This window comes from Falco naumanni, chromosome Z (genome assembly GCF_017639655.2).
Source record: "Falco naumanni isolate bFalNau1 chromosome Z, bFalNau1.pat, whole genome shotgun sequence".
Taxonomy (NCBI): Eukaryota; Metazoa; Chordata; class Aves; order Falconiformes; family Falconidae; genus Falco; species Falco naumanni.
The window spans coordinates 73,029,414-73,050,162 of record NC_054080.1 but is presented as its reverse complement, the minus strand read 5'-3'; the positions used below and the strand labels follow the sequence as shown (position 1 = coordinate 73,050,162).

At 35.7% G+C, this 20,749-nt stretch overlaps 1 protein-coding gene across 1 annotated transcript in view; it reads left to right on the top strand.

Annotated features, from left to right (window-relative positions):
* The window catches only part of SPEF2 (sperm flagellar 2), an 85,458-nt gene that overhangs the window by 51,925 nt on the left and 12,784 nt on the right, over positions 1-20,749 (top strand). Inside the window, exons 27-30 of the mRNA XM_040580827.1 lie at positions 174-312; positions 2,912-3,141; positions 17,070-17,164; positions 19,036-19,218. Of these exons, the coding sequence (XP_040436761.1) occupies positions 174-312; positions 2,912-3,141; positions 17,070-17,164; positions 19,036-19,218 (647 nt within the window). The remainder of the gene's footprint in view (positions 1-173; positions 313-2,911; positions 3,142-17,069; positions 17,165-19,035; positions 19,219-20,749) is intronic.

Here is a 20,749-nt window from a genome sequence, read left to right as displayed (position 1 = left end):
AAATACATGGTGTAATAGGGGTGATTCTGAAAAATAATTTGTTCAAGAATATAAGAAGTGAAATAAATATTTTACTGCCTAAAAACTGGTAAACATGTTAAACTTTAAATGCTTAAGACTGAGAATTTTCCTCAAATTTTATAAATATTATTACGGTATTACTGTTTAAACAGAAGTAGCTGCAAAATCTCGACTAGAACTTATAAAAGAAAAAGCTTTAGCATTTGTTGAAGAGTTAACAATGAAAACAGAAGAGGCTTATAAAGATATGGAAAAGTGGCTTGAATCCAGATTCTTGGCAGAAATGTCGAGGTAATGTATACCCAAGTTTAAACAGGAACCTTTTTTTTCCCAAACTAGTCTATGCTAGTAAAGACAGTCATATATATAGTAGCAAATAACCTGAAAAAAATACATAGAAAATAATAATTTCATTTCATGAACCGGAATTTAATTGTATCTTAAATACCTCAATGGTAATAACTAATTCCTTGGATGATTACATGGTTCTGATGGCAGCAGTAGAGGTAATTATCAGTTCTGCTCTTTTTCTACACTATGGGTTTAGCAGGTTTACAAGCATCAGCAGACAACCAGTTATTCCATTTAGCAGAAGCCTCTGTATCATTTCAGTGGCTTCTGTTACTTTGAATTGTGGGGTTGTTTTCTTTCTAGTGCTTCACACGTGCTGGAAAATTCCACTTGCTATTATTATCATGATGTATAACATTTCTCAACATTATTTCGAGGTCCATTAAAAAAAAAACACAACAACTTTTTCTTTGCAAGTTTGCTGTCCTAGTAAATAAAATGTGCTTGGGACCACTCTATGACACTTAGGCCATCTGGCATAGAATGACCTATGTCCATTTCATTAAAGGATTTTACTTTCCAAAAAAAAGGGATCACTGCCTTTTGGAAAACGTTTCACCTGTACTCATTTTTGAAGCATACCTGGGACTGCGCTGGTTGATCCATGTCAGGGCAAGGCCAAGACAAGAGACAGAAATATAGGATTTCATTCATAGAATGATTTGAGTTGGAGGTTTAAAGTTTGGCCCTTAGAGACCATCTAGTTCCAACCCCCCCTGCCACGGGCAGGGACATCTTCCACCAGACCAGGTTGCTCAATGCCCCATCCAGCCTGGCCTTGAACACATCCAGGGATGGGGCATCCACAGCTTCTCTGGGCAACCTGTGCCAGTGCCTCACCACCCTCACAGTAAAGAGTTTCTTCCTAGTATCTAATCTAAATCTATCCTCTTCCAGTTTAAAACCATTACCCCTTGTCCTGTCACTACATGCCCTTGTAAAAGTCCCCGTCCAGTTTTCTTGTAGGCCCCCTTTAGGTACTGGAAGGCTGCTGTAAGGTCTTCCTGGAGGCTTCTCTCCTCCAGGCAGAACAACCCCACCTCTCTCAGCCTGTCCACATGGGAGAGGTGCTCCAGCCCTCTGATCATCTTTGTAGTCCTCTGGACCCACTTCAACAGGTCCATGTCCTTTTTATGCTGGGGGCTCCAGAGCTGAACACAGTACTCCAGGTGGGATCTCACAAGAGAGGAGTAGAGGAGGAGAATCACCTCCCTGGATCTGCTAGCCACGCTCCTTTTGGAGCAGCCCAGGATATAGTTGGGTTTCTGGGCTGCAGGTGCACATTGTCAAGCCATGTTGAGCTTTTTGTCCACCAGCACTCCCAAGTCCTTCTCAGGGCTGCTCTCAATCCTTTCATCCTGTGGCCTGTATTGATACTGGAGGTTGCCCCAACCCAGGTGCAGGACATTGCACTTGGCTTTATTGAACTTCATGAGGTTCACTCAGGCCCACCTCTCAAGCCTGTCCAGGTCCCTCTGGATGGCATCTCTTCCCTCCAGCATGTTGACCACACCGCACAGCTTGGTGCCATCAGCAAATTTGCTGAGGGTGCACTCAATCCTACTGTCTATGTCACCATAAAGATGCTGAACAGCACTGGTCCCAGTATGGACCCCTGATGAGCACCAGTTGTTACTGGTCTTCACTTGGACATTGAGCCATTGACCACAACTCTTTGAGTGCAACCATCCAGCCAATTCCTTATCCACTGAGTGCTCCACCCATCAAATCCATGTCTCTCCAGTTAAGAGACAAGGATGCTGTGTGGAACAGTGTCAGTTGCTCTTCCATCATCTGCCAGTGCTGTAACCGTGTCATAGAAGGCCACCAAATTTGTCAGGTACAACTTGCCCTTCGTGAAGTTCTGTTGGCTGTCACCAGTCTGAAGCATATGAAGGACCTAACAGGCACTAGCTCAAAGAGGCTGAGCCTCTGCCTTCCAGACAGTTTTATTTGCTCTCTTGCTACCAAAGACACAATATGTCCTTTGACCTGACACCCCAGGCCAAAACTATATCTAGTTGAACATTATGGACAGCTGACACCTTTCCCTGTATAAATTGTATTCATTACACTTGAAACAGGAGTTGCTAAGTCCCTCCACAATGCTACTTTACAAAGTGCTTTATACATGTAGCATTTCAGGGCAGAGCAGAAGACAAGGCATTGAAATAGGCTAAAGGATGATTACAGATGGAGTATGTATGCTCAACCCATATAACATTTATGAAATAAAGAAAGTCTTACCCTTTCATATTTTTCCATAAGATCTTTTCTGTGGCTTAGATATGCCTTTATATAAATTTCTCTATCACAGACAACAGGCAAAAGAGTTTTTGCTGCCAGAGGAGGAGTACACTTCATAATTATTTTTCTAAGAACAGAATTCACAGAGAGGATTTGTAATTCTTACTTCAGGAAAGCTCTCAAAGCATAAACATATTAAAATTAGAACCCAAGTTATTAAGTTAATATTAATTTTAGATTTAAAAATTAATACTAAAAGTACTCATTGTTTTCTGTGTTTACGCTTTCGTAGTGTTGAAAAGCTGGCCGAGGTTTCACGACATCACATTGAGAGTTCTAGCAAAATCCAGTATGAAGTTATTTTAGAAGAAACTGATTTCTTCATCAGCACTGATGTAAAAGTTATTCCTGACCCTGTTCCTTTACCACATGTTCCACGTGTAGAGACCTCTGGAAGTGGTACTCTTACTGTTTCACAACTTAATGCACTTCATAAGCAGTTTCTACAGGTGGCACCTAAAGGTAAGAAAAATTTTTCCTTTTCACTCCTGAAGGATTGTGTTACCTACTTAAAATTTAAAGTAATTGCTAGGACCAATTAAACATTAGTTACTTATATTGTTAAAGGTTGTGCTAAAATTAAAGATCTAAATAAAAACATATTTGCAGAAGGTTTAATTACTGTCAGTTTTACATATTGTAATTATAATTTTAGTATGATTGCCATTAACATAATGAAATACAATGTGTAATCATGTACTAAAAATTTTGGATCCAACTCTTCCAATGTTTTAAGGCCAAGAAAGCACAATTAAGTTGAATTTAATTCCTTATTCAGATGAGAAATTCTAATTATATTTTGTGCGTTAATCCATTTTAGGGACAAAGATGTTTACAGTTTTCCTTTAGACAGTTGCATAACATCTTACCTATAGTGTGGAAGCATGTGTGTGTGTAAGCAGTCCAAACTCTTCTATAGACATTAATTTAGCAGATAGTATTGCATATATAATGCCATATGAAACTAAAAATCTGCACATTTACGATCATGGTGAGGTGAAACACAGGTAGCAGTTTGACTATTCTTTCCACTTAAAAGGTTTTCTGTTGGTTTAAAATAATTTATTCATTAAGATAATTAAAACTAAAAAAAAATTTTGTCTAATACAAACTCTAATATTCTTGACATGTTTAAAACAGAACAACTATTTTCCTTGTACATTTATAACAAGCAAGAAGACAAAATCTTTATCTTTCTACAATATTGTCCTTTTGATAATAGTATTATACTCACTAAAATTACCCAAGATGATTTGCAGAGCTATGCAAAAAGGTAAATATATTGACTTATTATTGTCACCAGACAGTAAAAGAATGCTGCTGGATGTTCTCTGGGACAATGGTAAAGAGTTACTGTTTAAAATAAGGTCCCAAAGAATATGAAACAGCATTCTTCTACTGTCTGGTGACTGTTAAGTCAAGATATTTACATTTTTGGATAGCTGAATTAGGATGGGAAGCACAAGCTGTACAAGGCACCTTTTAAATACTTCCAGTTCTCTTACATACCTTAAGACTGCACAGATCACATCCCAGATTTCCTAAGGCAACCACTTCCCTTCATTACAGAGTCTCCACAGGAAGAGTTAAATCCTTCCTCTCCTAAAACATCAGGAAATCAGGAAATTTTTTCACATCCTTTTGTTTCCCCTTGTTCAATATCAAGCCTCCTTAGTAGGTAGTCTCTTACTGAACAGAAGAGGGAAAAACACTAAACCACCCAGCATGGTGGCAGTGAAACTGCTGGACAGCAGCTCTGAAGGAGATGAAAAGAAACAAACCAATCCCTGTCTTCGAGAACCTCTGAACAAATCTAGATTTGCTGCCAAACATCTTAGTCTTCTAATTCTTACTCACTTGAGCAGCCCCCTGAGCATTCATAATGGAAATCCACACAAACGAGCACACAAGGCATAGACTATAGAGCAAGTCTGAACAGAATAAATCTACCACTCTTCTGTACTATATTAATAGCAAAATTCTGAAAGATCTTCTGAAAATAAAATATTAGGTTTATTTTCTGTAGCATTATGGAGATTACGTGAAGAAGAATTTTACCTAGAAATCCAAGCAAAACAAAGAGTGACAGAGGAGAATGTTGGAAGAAATAAATATGTAAACAGATTTCTCACAGGTTATTTGATAAGGATCAGAAAGATGTCTTTTCAAGATAAGTTTAACAAATCGCCAAAATGAAAGCAAAAAGTGGGAGTGCCAATATACTTTAAAATTGCATCGTACTTACAAAAGAAATCTTATAAAATTATAAACAGTTTTGTGTTTCCTAGGAATTTAAACTTTTAAAGAACTGCCGATTATCCTGCACACTTGGATCTCCATGGAAGCACATTATTCACCATTCTAAGCACCGATGGACAAAATATACAAAATATATGCTGGACCTTCCTCCCTACTGACACAGTCTTTAATTTGATAAGGAAATCCTTAAATTATTATTTTTTTATTGTTCCAAGTGCCGTTGCCCAAACTGAAGGTGGCTCTGCAGTATTTGTTATTTTCTCTAACTCTTTTGATAAATTTATTAACATTCCTTTAATATATTGCCTCAGGAACCTGCTGCTTTTTTATTTCTAGTTCTTTCTAGAACTGTGGCAGGCCTTAAATGGAACTACTAACAATTTTTTTCTTTTCTTTTCTACAGTGTCTTTGGATATGTTCTGTTCTTATCAACAAAATTAAACTAACTGTCTATTAGAACCCACCCCTTTTGATTCCCTTTAACGCTGTATTCTTCCTATGACCACATCTGTTGTCAATTCAATTAGCACACATCTGAAATGTCTCAATTTTCTTCTACAGGTTCTTCTTTAGAAAATGGTTTGCATTACCAAACAGATCAAAATAGATTATATTCCAGACTTTTGTCCTCCATCTTATAACTGAATTACACAAGAGAATTTTAGATTCTGGTTTTTTTTACAGTCATGATCCTCATGAACCATTCCATTTTGAATTATGGAACTGATTCTTCCTCAGAAATAAACTTCAGTCGGGTTTAAAAAACTTACATATCCAATATACAAAAAAATGTTTAAAATGCTTGTTTATAGAACTAGATATGAGGCAGTAAAACATAGAGGACGTCCTATGACCAAATTGTATTACCATTTCTTTTCAAATTGTAGACTTGTCAATTGAGTTTTACTGTGTTAATAGATTTGGAAGAGACAGGCATATTATAGTGTGTGTCTGTTTCAGCTGAATTTTTGCCTTTTTAATAGAATACTGTGTTGAGTGGAATAGTCAGAATTATATGCTTACCTGAATAATGTCTATATATTATGTTTTCTCTTGGCGAGCACTTTTGTATAAGCAATTCAAGACCTTATAGTAATCCTGATGATCTCATCTTGCTGGAAACAGAGTGTGAAGTCTATACATGAGCACAGAAATAAGTTCGTCATACTTAACTTATCTTTTCTAAGACTGTATATATTTTCAATGTTCTTTTTTTTTTAATTTGTATACAGAGGAAGTATTTTTTTACTAGATAAATTATATAGGTAGAAAATGCCTAAACTTTTGGGATATAAATCCTTTAATCAGAAATCCAGAATAGATACAATACCTTTCCCTATAGATAATGCAACAACTGACTTAGTTTGACTTACACCTCCTGTTATGTCTCTTGTGATTCATGTATGTTGTTTAATTTCAGAAATCTGTGACTGCTTATGGTGTTTAAATCTCTGTGCATCCAATTACTTTTATGAAATATATTTAACGTGTTTGTATGTGTTTCTGTGTATTTGAATATATACACATGCGTATTAAGATTTTAGTCAGCATGGCAGAGGAACTCTCCTTTCTCCTCACTGCGTCTGTGCAGCAACAGTCATACCTTAGTCTGTGTGGTTCTAGATTTAAAATTCCAATTCTTGCTAATTAGTGAAGATTAGACATATTACATAGCAGAATCGATAACAATTAGTGAGTAAACAAAGTGAATATTTACAGTGAAAATCACCTTCAGGGTGCGATGCTTATCTCGGTGTCTTGGAGGGAATTAATCATGTTTGAGACTCCTGTCTTTTTCATCTAAGGACAGAAGTACCCCATATTACTAGCTTTTAAACTACTAAAATTAAATGAATATAGTTCAGCCTTGGGGGTTATTTCACTTATTCATCTCTTATAGCATTGCTACAGACTCTGGTGCATAACCTCATAGATTTTCATCCAGACTTTTAGTCAGAAATTGCTATGGAAACATTTTTTTTGGCGAAAATGGAGGGGAATAGAAATCTGCTTAAATGTTTTGGTAAAATTTGATGAAAAGAGAATAAAATGTTTACAAAATTTGCATCTCTGGTATAGGTTTACAATCTCTTCATATTTTGTTGCGTGTGTAAAGTTTTAATCTGAATGTTTACTACAGTTCTTGAGTTTAGGGAAATATTTTCATACAGGCACTGTATGAAAATATTCTGCTAATTGATGTGTCATTAAGAAATAGTCTATTTTGTATATCTTTATGTCTTGTCCCTTTAAAATTTCAGTCCTGGTTCGCAAGGTACACATTTAGTGTACACTTACACTGCTGTCATTGGTAATGATCCTTTTTGAATTTATATTTTTCTGTTTTCAGTTTCACTTGTCATAATCTTAGTTTATTCTGTAATTTTTTTGCAGTTGTTTATGATGTTTCTGCACTGTTTATTGAAAATATAGATACCCTTGTCCGTGTCACCTTGTGTATCAGTGAATTATACTAATTTTAAAAAAGATTTTGATGAAAAACAGTTCTGCCCTGTGCAGCTTTTTCTACATTAGTTTTCATTTTCATTTTGTTGATGACAAAAATCAGATGTGAAAAAGAAGTTGCTTCATAAGTAGTACAGGCTGTTTTCCTTTTGTATCCTATGTTCCTTCCATAGTAGCACTGCAACAAATCCCGCTTTTTCCCATGTTCCCAGCTTCCTCCCACTAGTCCATCTCCTGTTCCTTTCCATGTCTGTTAGCCTCATTTAAAAAAAAAACAAACAAGACAAACAACAACCAGCAGCTGTCTTTCATGTCATCTTACCTGCATGTTTTGCTTGCACAGAATGCTGTGTGTGGTCTGGAACTGAGTTTAGTCTGACTTAACGACTCTTGGCCACAGAGTGGGTAAAAGCTGGTCATCTCCCCAGTTTTTCCTCAATGGTAATGTTATGAAGATCTTTCTCTTGTACCTCAGAACAGATCTGAAAAAAAATTTGTACGACCTTCATAACTCTACCATACTGATAAACTTGGTTCAAATTGGCTATTCTGAAATTATCAATGGGGAAAAACAGGAAGACAGACAAATTGATATTTGTTCTCACAAACTGTATAATGCACATACAAAAATTTGCCCCTTCTTGTAAAACAGGAAAAAGTGGGTCACAAGGACTTTATCTTAAGATCTTTTAAAGCACCAGAAATGGCGTTTCTTTCTATGATTAACTTACTGTAATTGTTAATTCTGCCTGTTGAAGTACACATCACAGTAAGGAGGATGGGGAGTCAAGTTGTTCCCAGGTCATTTCCTCAGCGCTTTAGTTCTGCCATTTCCCAACTAATAGATTTCTTGGTTTACTGTCTCAGTTCTGCATGGAATTTGCCTTCATGGAATTATGTGACTGCTTTCTTTTCAAAGTTATGACCTTATGGCAACAGTGTACTAAAAGAATCATAAACTTAAATGCAAAAAGTGGGAGATTCACAAGCTCTGGAGACAGAATTTTCAAAAACACCAGCTTATAGCATATGCTCCTACAAAATGTAACAACGACCATCTTGAGAACAAAATGTGAAGCTTATGCTGTTCTTTCTCAAAGCAGTACTAAAATAATTTAATGGTTGGACTTGATCTCAAAGGGTTTTTTCCAACCTAAATTTTTCTATGATAAATATATTTTAAAAAGATCAGGTCAGACATCTGCCATGGAACATCTTATGCCTGTAACAGCTATTTGATTATGTATTTATGGGTTTGCTCCAAGTTAACTTGTCTGTTAATGTTAGGTGTAATGGGCATCTTAATAGGTTTGTGACTTCAGTAGTATCTTCTGGAGACATTTTGCCTGAAAGACCATTCTGAATTCCACTCCCTAGCTCTGTTTTTCTGTTTCAAAAAAATCATATTGCTGCTGTACTTTACTGGTTGCATATTCTGACAAACTTCTGGTAGTCAAAAGGAAATTAGAGTCAAAACTGACCATTTCTTACAAGGGTCCTGGGTAGCCTCCAAGTGATTTAAGAGTAGATCTGTTTTCTTTGTTCTCTTTTATGGCTGTTCATTTCAAGTCACAGTCTAGTCCCAAATTAACAAAATAAATGTGGATTAAAAAAAAAATACAACTGATATTTACTAAATAAAACTATTTTATATTTAGTTGTTTCTTTTTAAATTATAGCCATAAGAGCACTGAAGCAATTTAAAAGCAAGACTAATTCTTCTATCAAGAGAGAAGGTGGTGATGGAGGGAAAGCGAAGAGAGAACTGGAACATCAGATAACAAAAAGGAATCGCCAGTTTCCAAAAATATGGCTAACAAAATACTCCTGGTTAAAATATGATGACGAAAGGGGAATAATGTTTTGTGCACCATGTCGTAAGCATAATGTAGATTTGGGGGAAAATATTCACAATTTTTGTTCTGGCACTGATGACTTCAAACTTGAATTTATAAATACACACCAGAGTAGTGAAGCTCATGCCTGGGCTACCTGCATGGAAGCTGCCAGTACTGCTTCACCAAATGCAGCTTCTGCTGAGCAGATGTTAAAGAGCATGAACTCCATAACATTAGGTAGAGTAGAAAATATTTTTAGAACATGCCATGCTATTGCTAAGTCTGGTCGTCCCTTTACAGACCTTGACTGGATGTGCAAACTAGACGATATGAAAGGAGTGGATATTGGTTCTGTGTTTAGAAATGACAAATCAGCAAGAATGTTTATACATTTTATTGCTGAAGTAGAAAGAAGAGCTTTGAAAGAGAAACTAGAGAAATGTAAATTCTTTTCTGTTATTAGTGATGGAGTCACAGACAGTATACTTAAAGCAGCTGCAGTTGTGTATGTACGCTTTGCAAATGAAGGAAAAGTCCATTGCCAGATTGTTGGAGTTCAACCTGTTCACAAACCCGATGCTTCAGCTATTAAAAATGCAATTGAGGAAACGTTGCAAATAAATCTTCAGCTTAGTCTGGCAAGCCAAGACTGGTCAAGAAAATTAGTTGGGTTTGGAAGCGATGGGACAGATGTCATGGTAGGAGAAAACAGTAGGGTAGCTAAACTTCTGAGGGAAATTCAGCCTTGTGTACAGTCTGTGCATTGTTTTGCTCACCGGCTAAAGCTGGCTTACAAAGGAGCACTGAAAAATATTCAGCTATACAACATCTTAAGCAATGTCTTGAGAAGTTTGTATTACTTTTATCGTAACTCACCTCTAAATAAGAATAATCTCAAAGCCACATATGAAGCCATCAAGTTACGCCCAGCTGTTCCTTCTCGAATTGGAGGCTCCCAGTGGCTTCCTCGCCTACAAACAGCTCTACAAATTCTCCTTAAAGGTTATCCTGCAATTGTTCTACATCTGAGTAAGGTAAATGATACAAAATTTGGATATAACTTCAGGAAAAATTAATTGCCATGGCTAAGTTTGGTCTACATACCCGATCCTTTCATTTTCTGTATTGATTTCCAGATTGAAAGAGATTCAAGATCCTCAAACCAGCAGAAAGTCAAAGGCCTTTTACACATCCTTCTGAGAATGGAGATAGTCAAATTTTCTCACTTTTTGTTGGATGTCATCAATGTCCTCAACATTCTGTCACGTGTTACTCTGGATCATGACTCTTCCATTGCAGACATATTTGCAACCGTGCAGTCAACACTGGAAACACTCCACATGTATCAAACAAGGTCTGGCATTTCTAACAACTGAACAATGATCCCTTAGAATATAATAAAAGAGTATTATGTGTTGTTTTGTGTTCTGTACCTTTCAGAGCTGGTCCAAAGGAGCGGCTGATAGAGACCATCCAGCACTTTCATGGCTACCAGCTTGTTGGAAATAGAAATATTTCAGCAGTACGAACAACAGTACTAAGGAATTTGGTAAAGAGGCTACGCGATTGTTTTTGCGATGCAAGTCAAGATGTTTTAAAAGCAACTACTATTGGAAGTTTTAAACTATGGCCTGATAAAATTAAACAAGGTATAGAACTGTGATAGTGGCTATTTGAAGAACACCTTCTAAATGTTTTACAAGCATAAAAATATTTTTGTTTTGCCTCTGTTATAGAATTTGGTGAAAAGGAAGTGTCTGTCTTGACTAAACATTATGAAGTCATTCTAGAAGCTGCTAGTGTGAAAATAGGTGAAGTAGAAACTGAATGGAACATGTTGAAAATAGAGTTGTACAACAGGTAATAAGAAAACTGCATTTGTGTCCGTTTATTGATTTACTCAGAAGGATGATGGAAATACATTTAGTGATAGTTGTAATTATACTTCTTACCATGCTTTTTAGATTTCAGAACATCCAGACCTTGACATGGGATGTGGTGAACTCAGATTACTCAAAGAAGTATCCCAACATCCTGACACTGGTAGATTTGATCCTAACTCTGCCAGCAAGCTCAGCTGAAACAGAGCGAGGCTTCAGTCAAATGAAACTCACCATGATGCATTTGCACTCTAAACTAAGGTCTGAAAGTGTGACGGATCTTATGATAATTCAGATGAACTCTCCAGATATCAAGAGATTTGACCCCCAGAAAGCTATTCATTTGTGGAATGTTACTTGGCAGAGAAAGAGAAGACTACACGGAGGTGATATGATGACAAGTGAAAGATCAGACTACTCCTCTGAGTTTGATTTGGAGAGTTTCTGTGGAAGCGACTAGACGAAAATTGTTAGTTTTTATTTCAAAATCTTCTTGTAACGTACATGGACACTTCAACAGAATACCTTGCAGGGTTAATAAGGGTCTTTTTTTTTTTTTCATAATGTATTGTAATGTTAAAATATGTCTTTTCTTCAATTGCCAGTAGATGTTTGCATTTGCCCATCTTCTATTTGCCTGACTTCTATGAATCTGAAGACAATGAACAAAAATAATGTACATTGTTACCTTGGTGACATGCTAGAGGGGCAACTTGTAAATTCTATCTGATTGTATATTGCACTTAGCTGAGTCATAATATATTATAACAGCTTAATTATCTTATTATCAGATAATAAGATTATTAATAATCTTATTATCAGTGTTTAATAGTTCAAGAAGCTTCATGGATTCTGGAAACCCTGATTTTTTTTTGATAAGTGTGTGGAAGATCAGTGCTTTATATCTGTCAAATGACTGCTTGACCTCTGTAGCCTATGAATTTTGGGTCATACCTTCTCTCCGTATCTGTATGTGTTTCTATTTTTTATTCTCTTTTGGATAAGGTTTAACATGACCTTTCACAGATTGTTGTCAGACTTGTCCTTCAGAAGACTTTCCTACAGAGGTAGAACAGGTTCATTTTCCATTGCTGATTATTAATTGCACAAATCAGTCTTCCCATAGGTAATACTCTTACAGCCAGCATATCACTAATTATTTCACAGTTTGTACCACTTTTTTTCTCTGTAAAAATATTTGTGAGCATTGCAATAAGAATACTGCATCTTAATTTTTAGAATTGTTCAGCGAAGTATCTGATTTCACAATTTCATAATTCTACATGTTCTAAATGCAATTTTCTACTTGATAATTTCCAATCAAGGTAAAGCATACCAGCAGAATCTGTATCTACTATGAAGGAAAAAGCAATGATCTATAACAAAAGATAGCTGAAGTGCAGTCATTAATGACCCTTCTTAATTCTTCCAATAGTGATGAAGATGAAGTAGAAATAATTTGGGAGAAATTAATGTGTGGTCATTCACCTTTAAATCAACCCTTTTCTAAATCAAGATCAAGTCTCTAATTTCATTACAGTTGTTGCCTAGTAACTGCAGAAGATATATACATACATATATATAGTCTTGTTTTGTGTGTCTTGTATATATATTCATGGTACTTCTAGGTCTAAACAGGATGTCAGAAATAGAGCAGGTTTAGAGTACATGCCTCATTAAGGGATGTTTGTCCACTCAAGTAGAGTTGATTGGTAGGGATCAGAAAAAGAGATCAGTACTGTGCATTATATAGGTGACTATAATAGATCCATCATTGAAATTAATTTGTGATTTCTGTGGTAACAAAAATGTTTAGTCATACTTTACCTAATAAGCAACAGGATATATGTTCTACAGGGTACCTTATTAGATATACAACATTGCTAATTCTAAGGATTTTCTCTTAAGTCACATAATACCACATTTTAACTTTATGTCTTCAAATAGGAAGATTTTAACTATGATGAGATTAGAAAAAGTTTGAAAATGTGTCCCCAGAATGTCCAACAGTAGAAGAAAAATACTGAAGTAATGAACAAAACTATTTAGAACTTGTAACACTGAAGTCAATTCCATGGTGCACAGGGGCAGCATCACATTTTTAGTGTTAGGTCTGAAGATAATAGGTATATTGCCCTTGGAAAAATTGTAGCAAAACCTTATTATCATAACAAGTAGTTGGAGGGGGATATCAAGAAGTCATCCGTATCTGAACATGGGGTCTGGTTTAGTCAATCTATATCCAGTATTTGTCCTTGTTCTTCTTTGATAAGCTTTTAAAATAGTCCACTGTAGAATGTGTGGGGTTTTGTCCTTAGTGCTTTGGTGTCCTTATTATGTGGGTTTTTAGTATTGTCTGAAATGTTTTTGATGCAAATAAACTTTATGTCCTATCATTCTTCCTAACTGGAGCTATGGAGCAGGTGTTATCCCTATCCTCTTTGTAACATCGGTTTTAACTGGAAAACTACTGTGTTTTCTCATGATCTTCCTTTCGTAGATGAAACAAGCAGAATTCCTTCAACCTTGCCTCTTAGGTCATGCTTTCTAAGCCTGTGATGATTCTTACTGCTTTCTTCTTGGTACTCTTTAGTTTCCATACATCCTTCTAGATCTGCAAATTCCAAAATTGTATGCCAGCAGAAGCCTTAACATCTGAAAAGAATGCAAGTGATTATATCCAATATCTTCCTGTGTACTTTCTGGTGATATTGTAATCTTCCATAATCCCTGGAGCTTTTTCTACAGAAATTTCTTTGTCAGTAAGATTCCTACTGGGACATTTATGCAGTTCATTCTTTCAGCCCAGTGTGGCACTTGACATTTATTCTTATTGGATAGTGTCCTTTTTATCCTAGACTATATCTCCAATTTGTAAAGTTCACTGAATTCTAATCCTGTTCTTGAATGTGCTTTAAGTGCTTTCCTGATTGGTTTTGTCTGCAATGTAGTAAGTGTATTTATTTGTGCAGTCTGTTTCCTCAAAGTGCTTAGATCTGTTTCCAGTGAAATTTACTTACTGATCTTGACCATCTCTCCAGTTTTTCAAAAGCTTTTTGAATTCTGATTCTTTTTCAAAATTGCATGCTATCCCTTCTAATTAAAAGTGGTTCTGCGCATTTAATAAGTTCATTTTCTATTCAGTCTCCTACATCAATCAACAAAAACCTGTTAGGTATGGTTGGGGGGTTTTTTTGGACTTAACAAAAAGATCTTGTAAAGAGCATACCTGTTTTGAAACCAGTCTTGTTAAGTGGACAAAGCCAATTCTGGGAATTGTTTTCACATTCTTTCCCAGAGGACGTTATTTCCTTTTACCCTTGCAGAGTACTGTTTGCAGATACCAATATTATTCTCTCAGCACCATCTGTGTAGCTGCCCACTCGTATCATCTTTCCATGTTTATAAAGCATTGGCAACCCCTGAATTAAATTGATGAATCACCTTTTGTCTTGTAGTATAATCAGATATTTTAAACAGTTCCATGCTCTGTAGCATAAAAATACATTCAATCTAGACAAAATATCTAAAAATACATTGAGAAAACTTATTTGGTATCTTTTGTATATGCTTACAAGGGATTTCCTCTCTTTCTCAGACTTCCTCATTCCTGCTAGGTATGTCATGAGGAGGATTTAGGTCACACTCCGTTTGAAGTTTGTGAACTGTTATAACTTTTTGACAACACTTTGGAATTGTCCCACTTCAGATGTTTCAGGAGGAGGTGGTAAAGTAAAAGGAATTACCCTACAGCACATCAGCAATTCTGCTATTAATAAAGTAGCTTAGCTCTGAATGAAAGAGAAGGTTGTTTCTCCATATTTATCACAGAGGAAGAAAAATGGGTAGACACTGCAGGTCACCTGGCAGTGCATACATTATTTCTTGATTCAAGTTCTTTAATATCCTTACCCCTTAAATACTTAGGTATGTTTCTGAAGTCATGTAGCCTCACAAAAATGACATGACGATATTGGTATCCTTTTAGAATTTTGTGCAGAAGACCAAAATTTAATTTCTTTTTAGGAAGCCAGAAACTCATAGGGAATACAAGAACAGCATTTTTTATGGTCATATAGGGAAACCATAGTAGGAATTGAACAATTTAAACCACAAGATAATGTGAAAGAAAGAAGCTAGATTGCCAGATTACTGGGGATGACGTGTGGAAAGGGAAATGTTTAATAAACCATGAAATAAAAATTATAATACCTGGGCTTTTCATCATACATCACTAGAAAATTTGAGACTGCAAATAAGATGTTAGAATTTTTCCCGTTATTTTAATATAAAATTTTCAGTGGCTCCTTAGTGGACTATAGCTTATTATCCCCATGAACCACTAAAAAGTTACCTGGTTTATTGAATCTTCTGTGAAGTCTCCAATAATGATACTTCTGTGATGTAGGCTTTATTGTGCTGCATGGTAATAATCTGATTTTTGGGACTTGAAGCTCTTGTCAAAATACAAGTTTCTGCTTACCTTAAAATTATTAAATCAGCAATCCAAGAAGCTTCAGTAAACAGCCTAACACATGATTTTTAAAAGGTGTTCTTTCTCAAAGTAGATAACTCAGAAACCCTCAAGAGACTACGTCAGAGCACTGTTACCAGTTTACTGATAGTTTTTCTCAGCTTTTGTGTTCATGCTGAAATTTGTTAGGACAAGGGCTTCAAATCCAGATTTTTCACCGTTCCTTTGTCCTGTCCCAACAGACCCTAAGCTTCCCAAATCTACTTTTTTCCTTTTCTCTCTAAGGTTATATGATTTCTCTTCTGTATTAAGATGTGCTGAGGGCATTACTCCTGGCTGCAGAGGTTGTAGGCTATTAATTGAAATTGACCACTTGATTTTGAATGCTGACATTATGAAATCAATATTTGAACACATTCTTAATATTCCTACCACTTAAATCTTTCTTTGTAAACTTAACAAATTTTACTTCACATTTTCTTTTCAAAGAAAAAAGTTGTTAGCCATAGAATGTGTGCAGCTGTGCCTTTTTAAAAGGAAAAGAAATGTGACTGTAAAAGGAAAAAAATTTAGTAAGTCCTAGTATTTCACTGATTGTATTTGCTTTTAAAGGTAATCTGAAAACTTACTGTTTAACCCTGTGGAAGTGATCATAACCTGGCCAAATCGGCTTCATCTCTCAAAATTTAGATCACCTGAATCTTGGTTAATGTAGAGGTTTCACAGTGAATCCTTACTGAGCCAGCAAAGTCCATTTCTGAAAGAAAAGACTTGTGTATGTCTGATAATTTTGGTATACATAATTTTGTGTTGTAATACTGTGCATGAAGTTCGAAGTTTCTATTTGCTTATAAGCAAATCCATGCCCATTAAAAAAAAAAAAAAAAAAAAGTTTTGTTGCACTTACTTATTTTTATCTGATTTCTTTAAATAAAATTAACAGAGATATTTATAAATCCCACAAACCAATTCTGGGAAGTTCTTTAAGCAATTCAGTTTGTTTCAAAGTTTAACAGACAATGATCTGTGTTTCCCATCCTATTCTCTAATGCTTGCTTTCAAGAGTAGAGATAGATTTATGACTGATTAAAATAGTGCATAGTGAAGGAAAAGGTTGATAGGTATTCAATACACAGAGTATGTGTGTGATTGGTATTTGTGTACTGCTCACCAAGTGTCAGTGTAGACTAAGAGGGTTGGTTAGTGATCACAGTGCGGATCAGGGCAAGCATCAAAAGAGCTGCAATATATTGGAATATTAGACATTTTGCTTTTAGACAGGCCACACGGTTTATTCTGAATGAGAAAATTTTACATCTGACTTGAAAGATATTACCACTATTAATAGTACATAGCAGCAAAATAACTATTTTCCCATATGGCCATTAAAATAAAAAAATATATTTCCTTTAACAAAAGAAAACTTTTAAATGGTAAATAGTTTTTTTATATGTATTGACTTTCTTTTATTAGGTTTTATACAAAAGGAAGTATTTATTGACTTGATTAATTTGAATCTTGGAACAAATTGCCTTCCTGATGTATGGATGAACTTAACACTTCCAGATGTAAGTTAACACCTATTTTCATATCAGTTAACTACTGGTTTGTGCAGAAGATGCAGTGTTGTCCTTACTGTGATAAAGTCAGGAGTGTAACTATTAAGGGCATTATCAGTTTTCCCTTAAAATTCTTTTTCTTTAGAGAAAGGTTCTGGAAGCTACTGTGCCAGAAATAAAATGCTTTTGTCAGCACTGTATTTATTTATGATTTTCAAATTCTATCAGTTCCTTTAGACACCATTGAAAATTCATTTCCAAGAGTTAAATTAAGACTGTTTATGTTCTTCGTTCCAAGACAGGAGAATAAAATCTTGAGCTGTATGACCTTAAACTTACTTATCCAAAATTTTCAGATTTAGGAACATTAAAAATTATTAGTCTTTCCAGATCTTCCATCACTGAATTGTCTGATTAATTTTACTTTCAAATGTTGCTGGTAAGTCTATGGAATGAAAAGGTTTACTTGTTTTAGCATATTTTCATTATTATTTCTGAAAGTAAGCCATGATTTACATTAAGATTTTAATTGGATTTTACATGAGGGAAGCAGCTTTATTCAAATATTGTTCACACAGATTAAATGCATTAATAAACATTGTAAAGTTTCTGAGTGACGGTTTTCCACTGTTTAGTGAAAATTAGACACAGCTGTCATCATCAGTATATAAAAAACTAATCTTAGCACAGGAGATTAATTATATGTGGAAAACTATGAGTCAAACATTGTTTATTAATAGACTACATGTGCTTGTATTCCATGTTCTTTACTCTTTGAGAACTTTTAAGTGCTTGTAAGTACTATTTTAATTTTAATAACAGAATTTCCTTTCCTTAAGAGCACTGTTTTAAAATGAGTCTTTTATATTTATAGTGAAAGCAAGAATTTATATGCAAAAGGAAATGCATGAAGCATGAGCTAAGGTGTATGCTTGTTCTGCAGAAGCTATTCTGAACTGAACTCACCATTTCATCATTGTGTGACTTAATAACATTTCAAATAAGTTTTCAAGGTATAGGAAATGGTACTGTACCTGCCAGTGTTAGGGCAGATGACATCTACGGCATTACCAAATTGTCTGTCTCTGAGTTGCCCCAGACCCTTATTCTCGTAGACACGCTACCTCCTTCTGGAACTCCATCCTGGAGCAAACGGGACACTTCACAAGGAAGTCTGGGTGTGGGGCAGAACATAGCGTACAGGTACACAGCAGGGTCTCGCCACACCAGTAGTGTAGAAATAAACTGTGCCTTTATTTCCTCTATCAGATACAGCCTTTGCAATGCTGTGTCAGGAGATTTTACACGTGTTCTCCTGTTTGTGTTCTCTGCCCCACTCTGCTATCCACATACAACAACGTCAGTGGTAAAAAGACACATGTGGCAAGCTGCAAAGCAGCTTTTCTACTACAACATTTTTTAACTGAAAATAATGCTGGAACAGAGAAAAGCCACTTGGTAGACAGCTGTAAGAGTAAGCAAGATAGGCCCAAGGCACAGCCCCGAGCATTTACTAGATTTTATACTCATGCTGCTAAATTGTCGGTTCAGGTCTTAGCACTCTCCCAGATGGAACTTGGTTCAGGGGTTAGTATGTACTAAGAGTTGTTATGTCATAGCACTTTACATACAGACCCCTATTTAGGGAGTCGAAGTATTTATTTAGACGGATATCGACTGCACATGCCAGTTGGCCTCAGTGACAGACAGCGGTCTGTGGACTGCTTTGGTCAGTGGCATATGTCCTTTATACATCTTTGAAGTCGCACTGCAGAACCTTGTCCACCCTAACCATGAAAAAGTCCTAAGGTTACGTGGTATATAGAAAGCGTATGTTTATGTGTGCATATTTGACAATATTTATTATTTTGTTTTTATAGTTACAAAATCTGGCATCTGCATTCACAGTGAACTCAGAACTTACCGACTGGCGCAGGTTCTTGCTAGCAGCAGCACAGCCTTGGCCAGTGCCGTCTGTGACACAGCTGCTTGAAGCACTGCGTGGCTTCCAGTCCATTGACGTAGCCGGATCAGGCTTTGTTACACAGGAATACTATATGCAGGTTATAATTTTTTCCTAAATAATATTCTTTTGTTTAACTCTCTGAAATGATTGATATATTGTTGTGTTTATTCACATTCAGAAATCCAGTCTGAATTTTAAATGTATGGGGTTTTGGGGGTGCTTTCTAATGAAAATTGTCTTCAGGACACTGGAGGCCTAATTTTATCCATAGTCCCACAAATCAGGCTAAATAAACTAACTCTTTACTTCCATTTCCTACTTTCCCCATAAATTAATTTCAAATTAATATCCTTCCTGTTCTAAAGGAACTCTTCTGTGAGAGCTTTGACTTTTATTAACTTGTTTGACACTATATCTATAAAACAAAGAATTTGCTCCAAACAGAAATAAGTATTTTACTTTGGGCTCACCAGCTCTACTTTAATTAGATATTCCTAGAATGTTTCCAATAAGGAATTCTTTGCAACTGAAGATTATTTTTCAGATTTTGAATACAGGGAAAATTATAAAATTCTTTGATCTATTCTTTTCTCTAAAGGTGTCTTCTATTTGAACTGTCACATAGTTTAGCAAAGGTTTTTGGGAAGCAAGTTTAATGAAAGAGTATTGAGAATACATTCTCCTTTGTTTAGCAAAATTCTGCTCATTAAATTTTCACTTCCTTTTACTTAGGATTCTTAATTATACTTAGGATGACTCTTTTAATGTGTACTAGCCATATATATGTATATATACGTATACAAATATATAGGTAGATACATATCTGTGTGCATGTGTACATAAAAGTTCTGCAGTTCTGTATTTTTTGGGTGATACTAAACTAATTTTCAAACTGTTTCAAATAAATTTCATAGAGCCTTTATTGCAGTATGTTTTCCAATCACCTAGTATTAGTTTTCCTCAAAAATCAGAGGCTGTGTTCCTCCAGAGGCCTGTCAGTTTCAGAAATATTTTGATTAATTTAAAACTTCCAGGAGTGTCTGCCAACCCCTACCCACGCCAGACTTGCAAAGAAACAAATTCTGCAAAGCCACAAAACCCACATAATGTGCAGGTCTATCTGCATCTATTTTTCTATCGATGTGGTAATTTTTACTGAAGTGTGAGAGTTTAAAAATAAGCTAACAGTTACAAGACATGCAGACTGTGAATGTACATTTTTAACATGGGATCCTAGTTCAAATAATAATATTAACTGAGCGATTAATTTACTTCAAGATCGGAATTGGCTCACATTCAGTAAATGATAGTAAATACACAATGGTGTACACTTGTTTGTAGACCTACCTCTTGGTAGTTCTTCCAAACTTCTGTGAAAGTGATGACTCTGAACCTACAGTCTCGTACAGTTCCTTAAAAACTTAAAAAGGACTAAAAAGTCTGGAGGTAAACACACATATAACTCCACTACTGAAGCTCCTTTCTTGGAACAGAACAATATGGGCAGGCACATAACTTAGGTGCTCAAGAGGATGTCATAGGAAGCTCCAGAGACTATCCAAAACAATTCAGTTCAACAGTCTGCATTGCTCTGAAGATTTTGCTCTTTAGCTGATTCACGTTGCAAA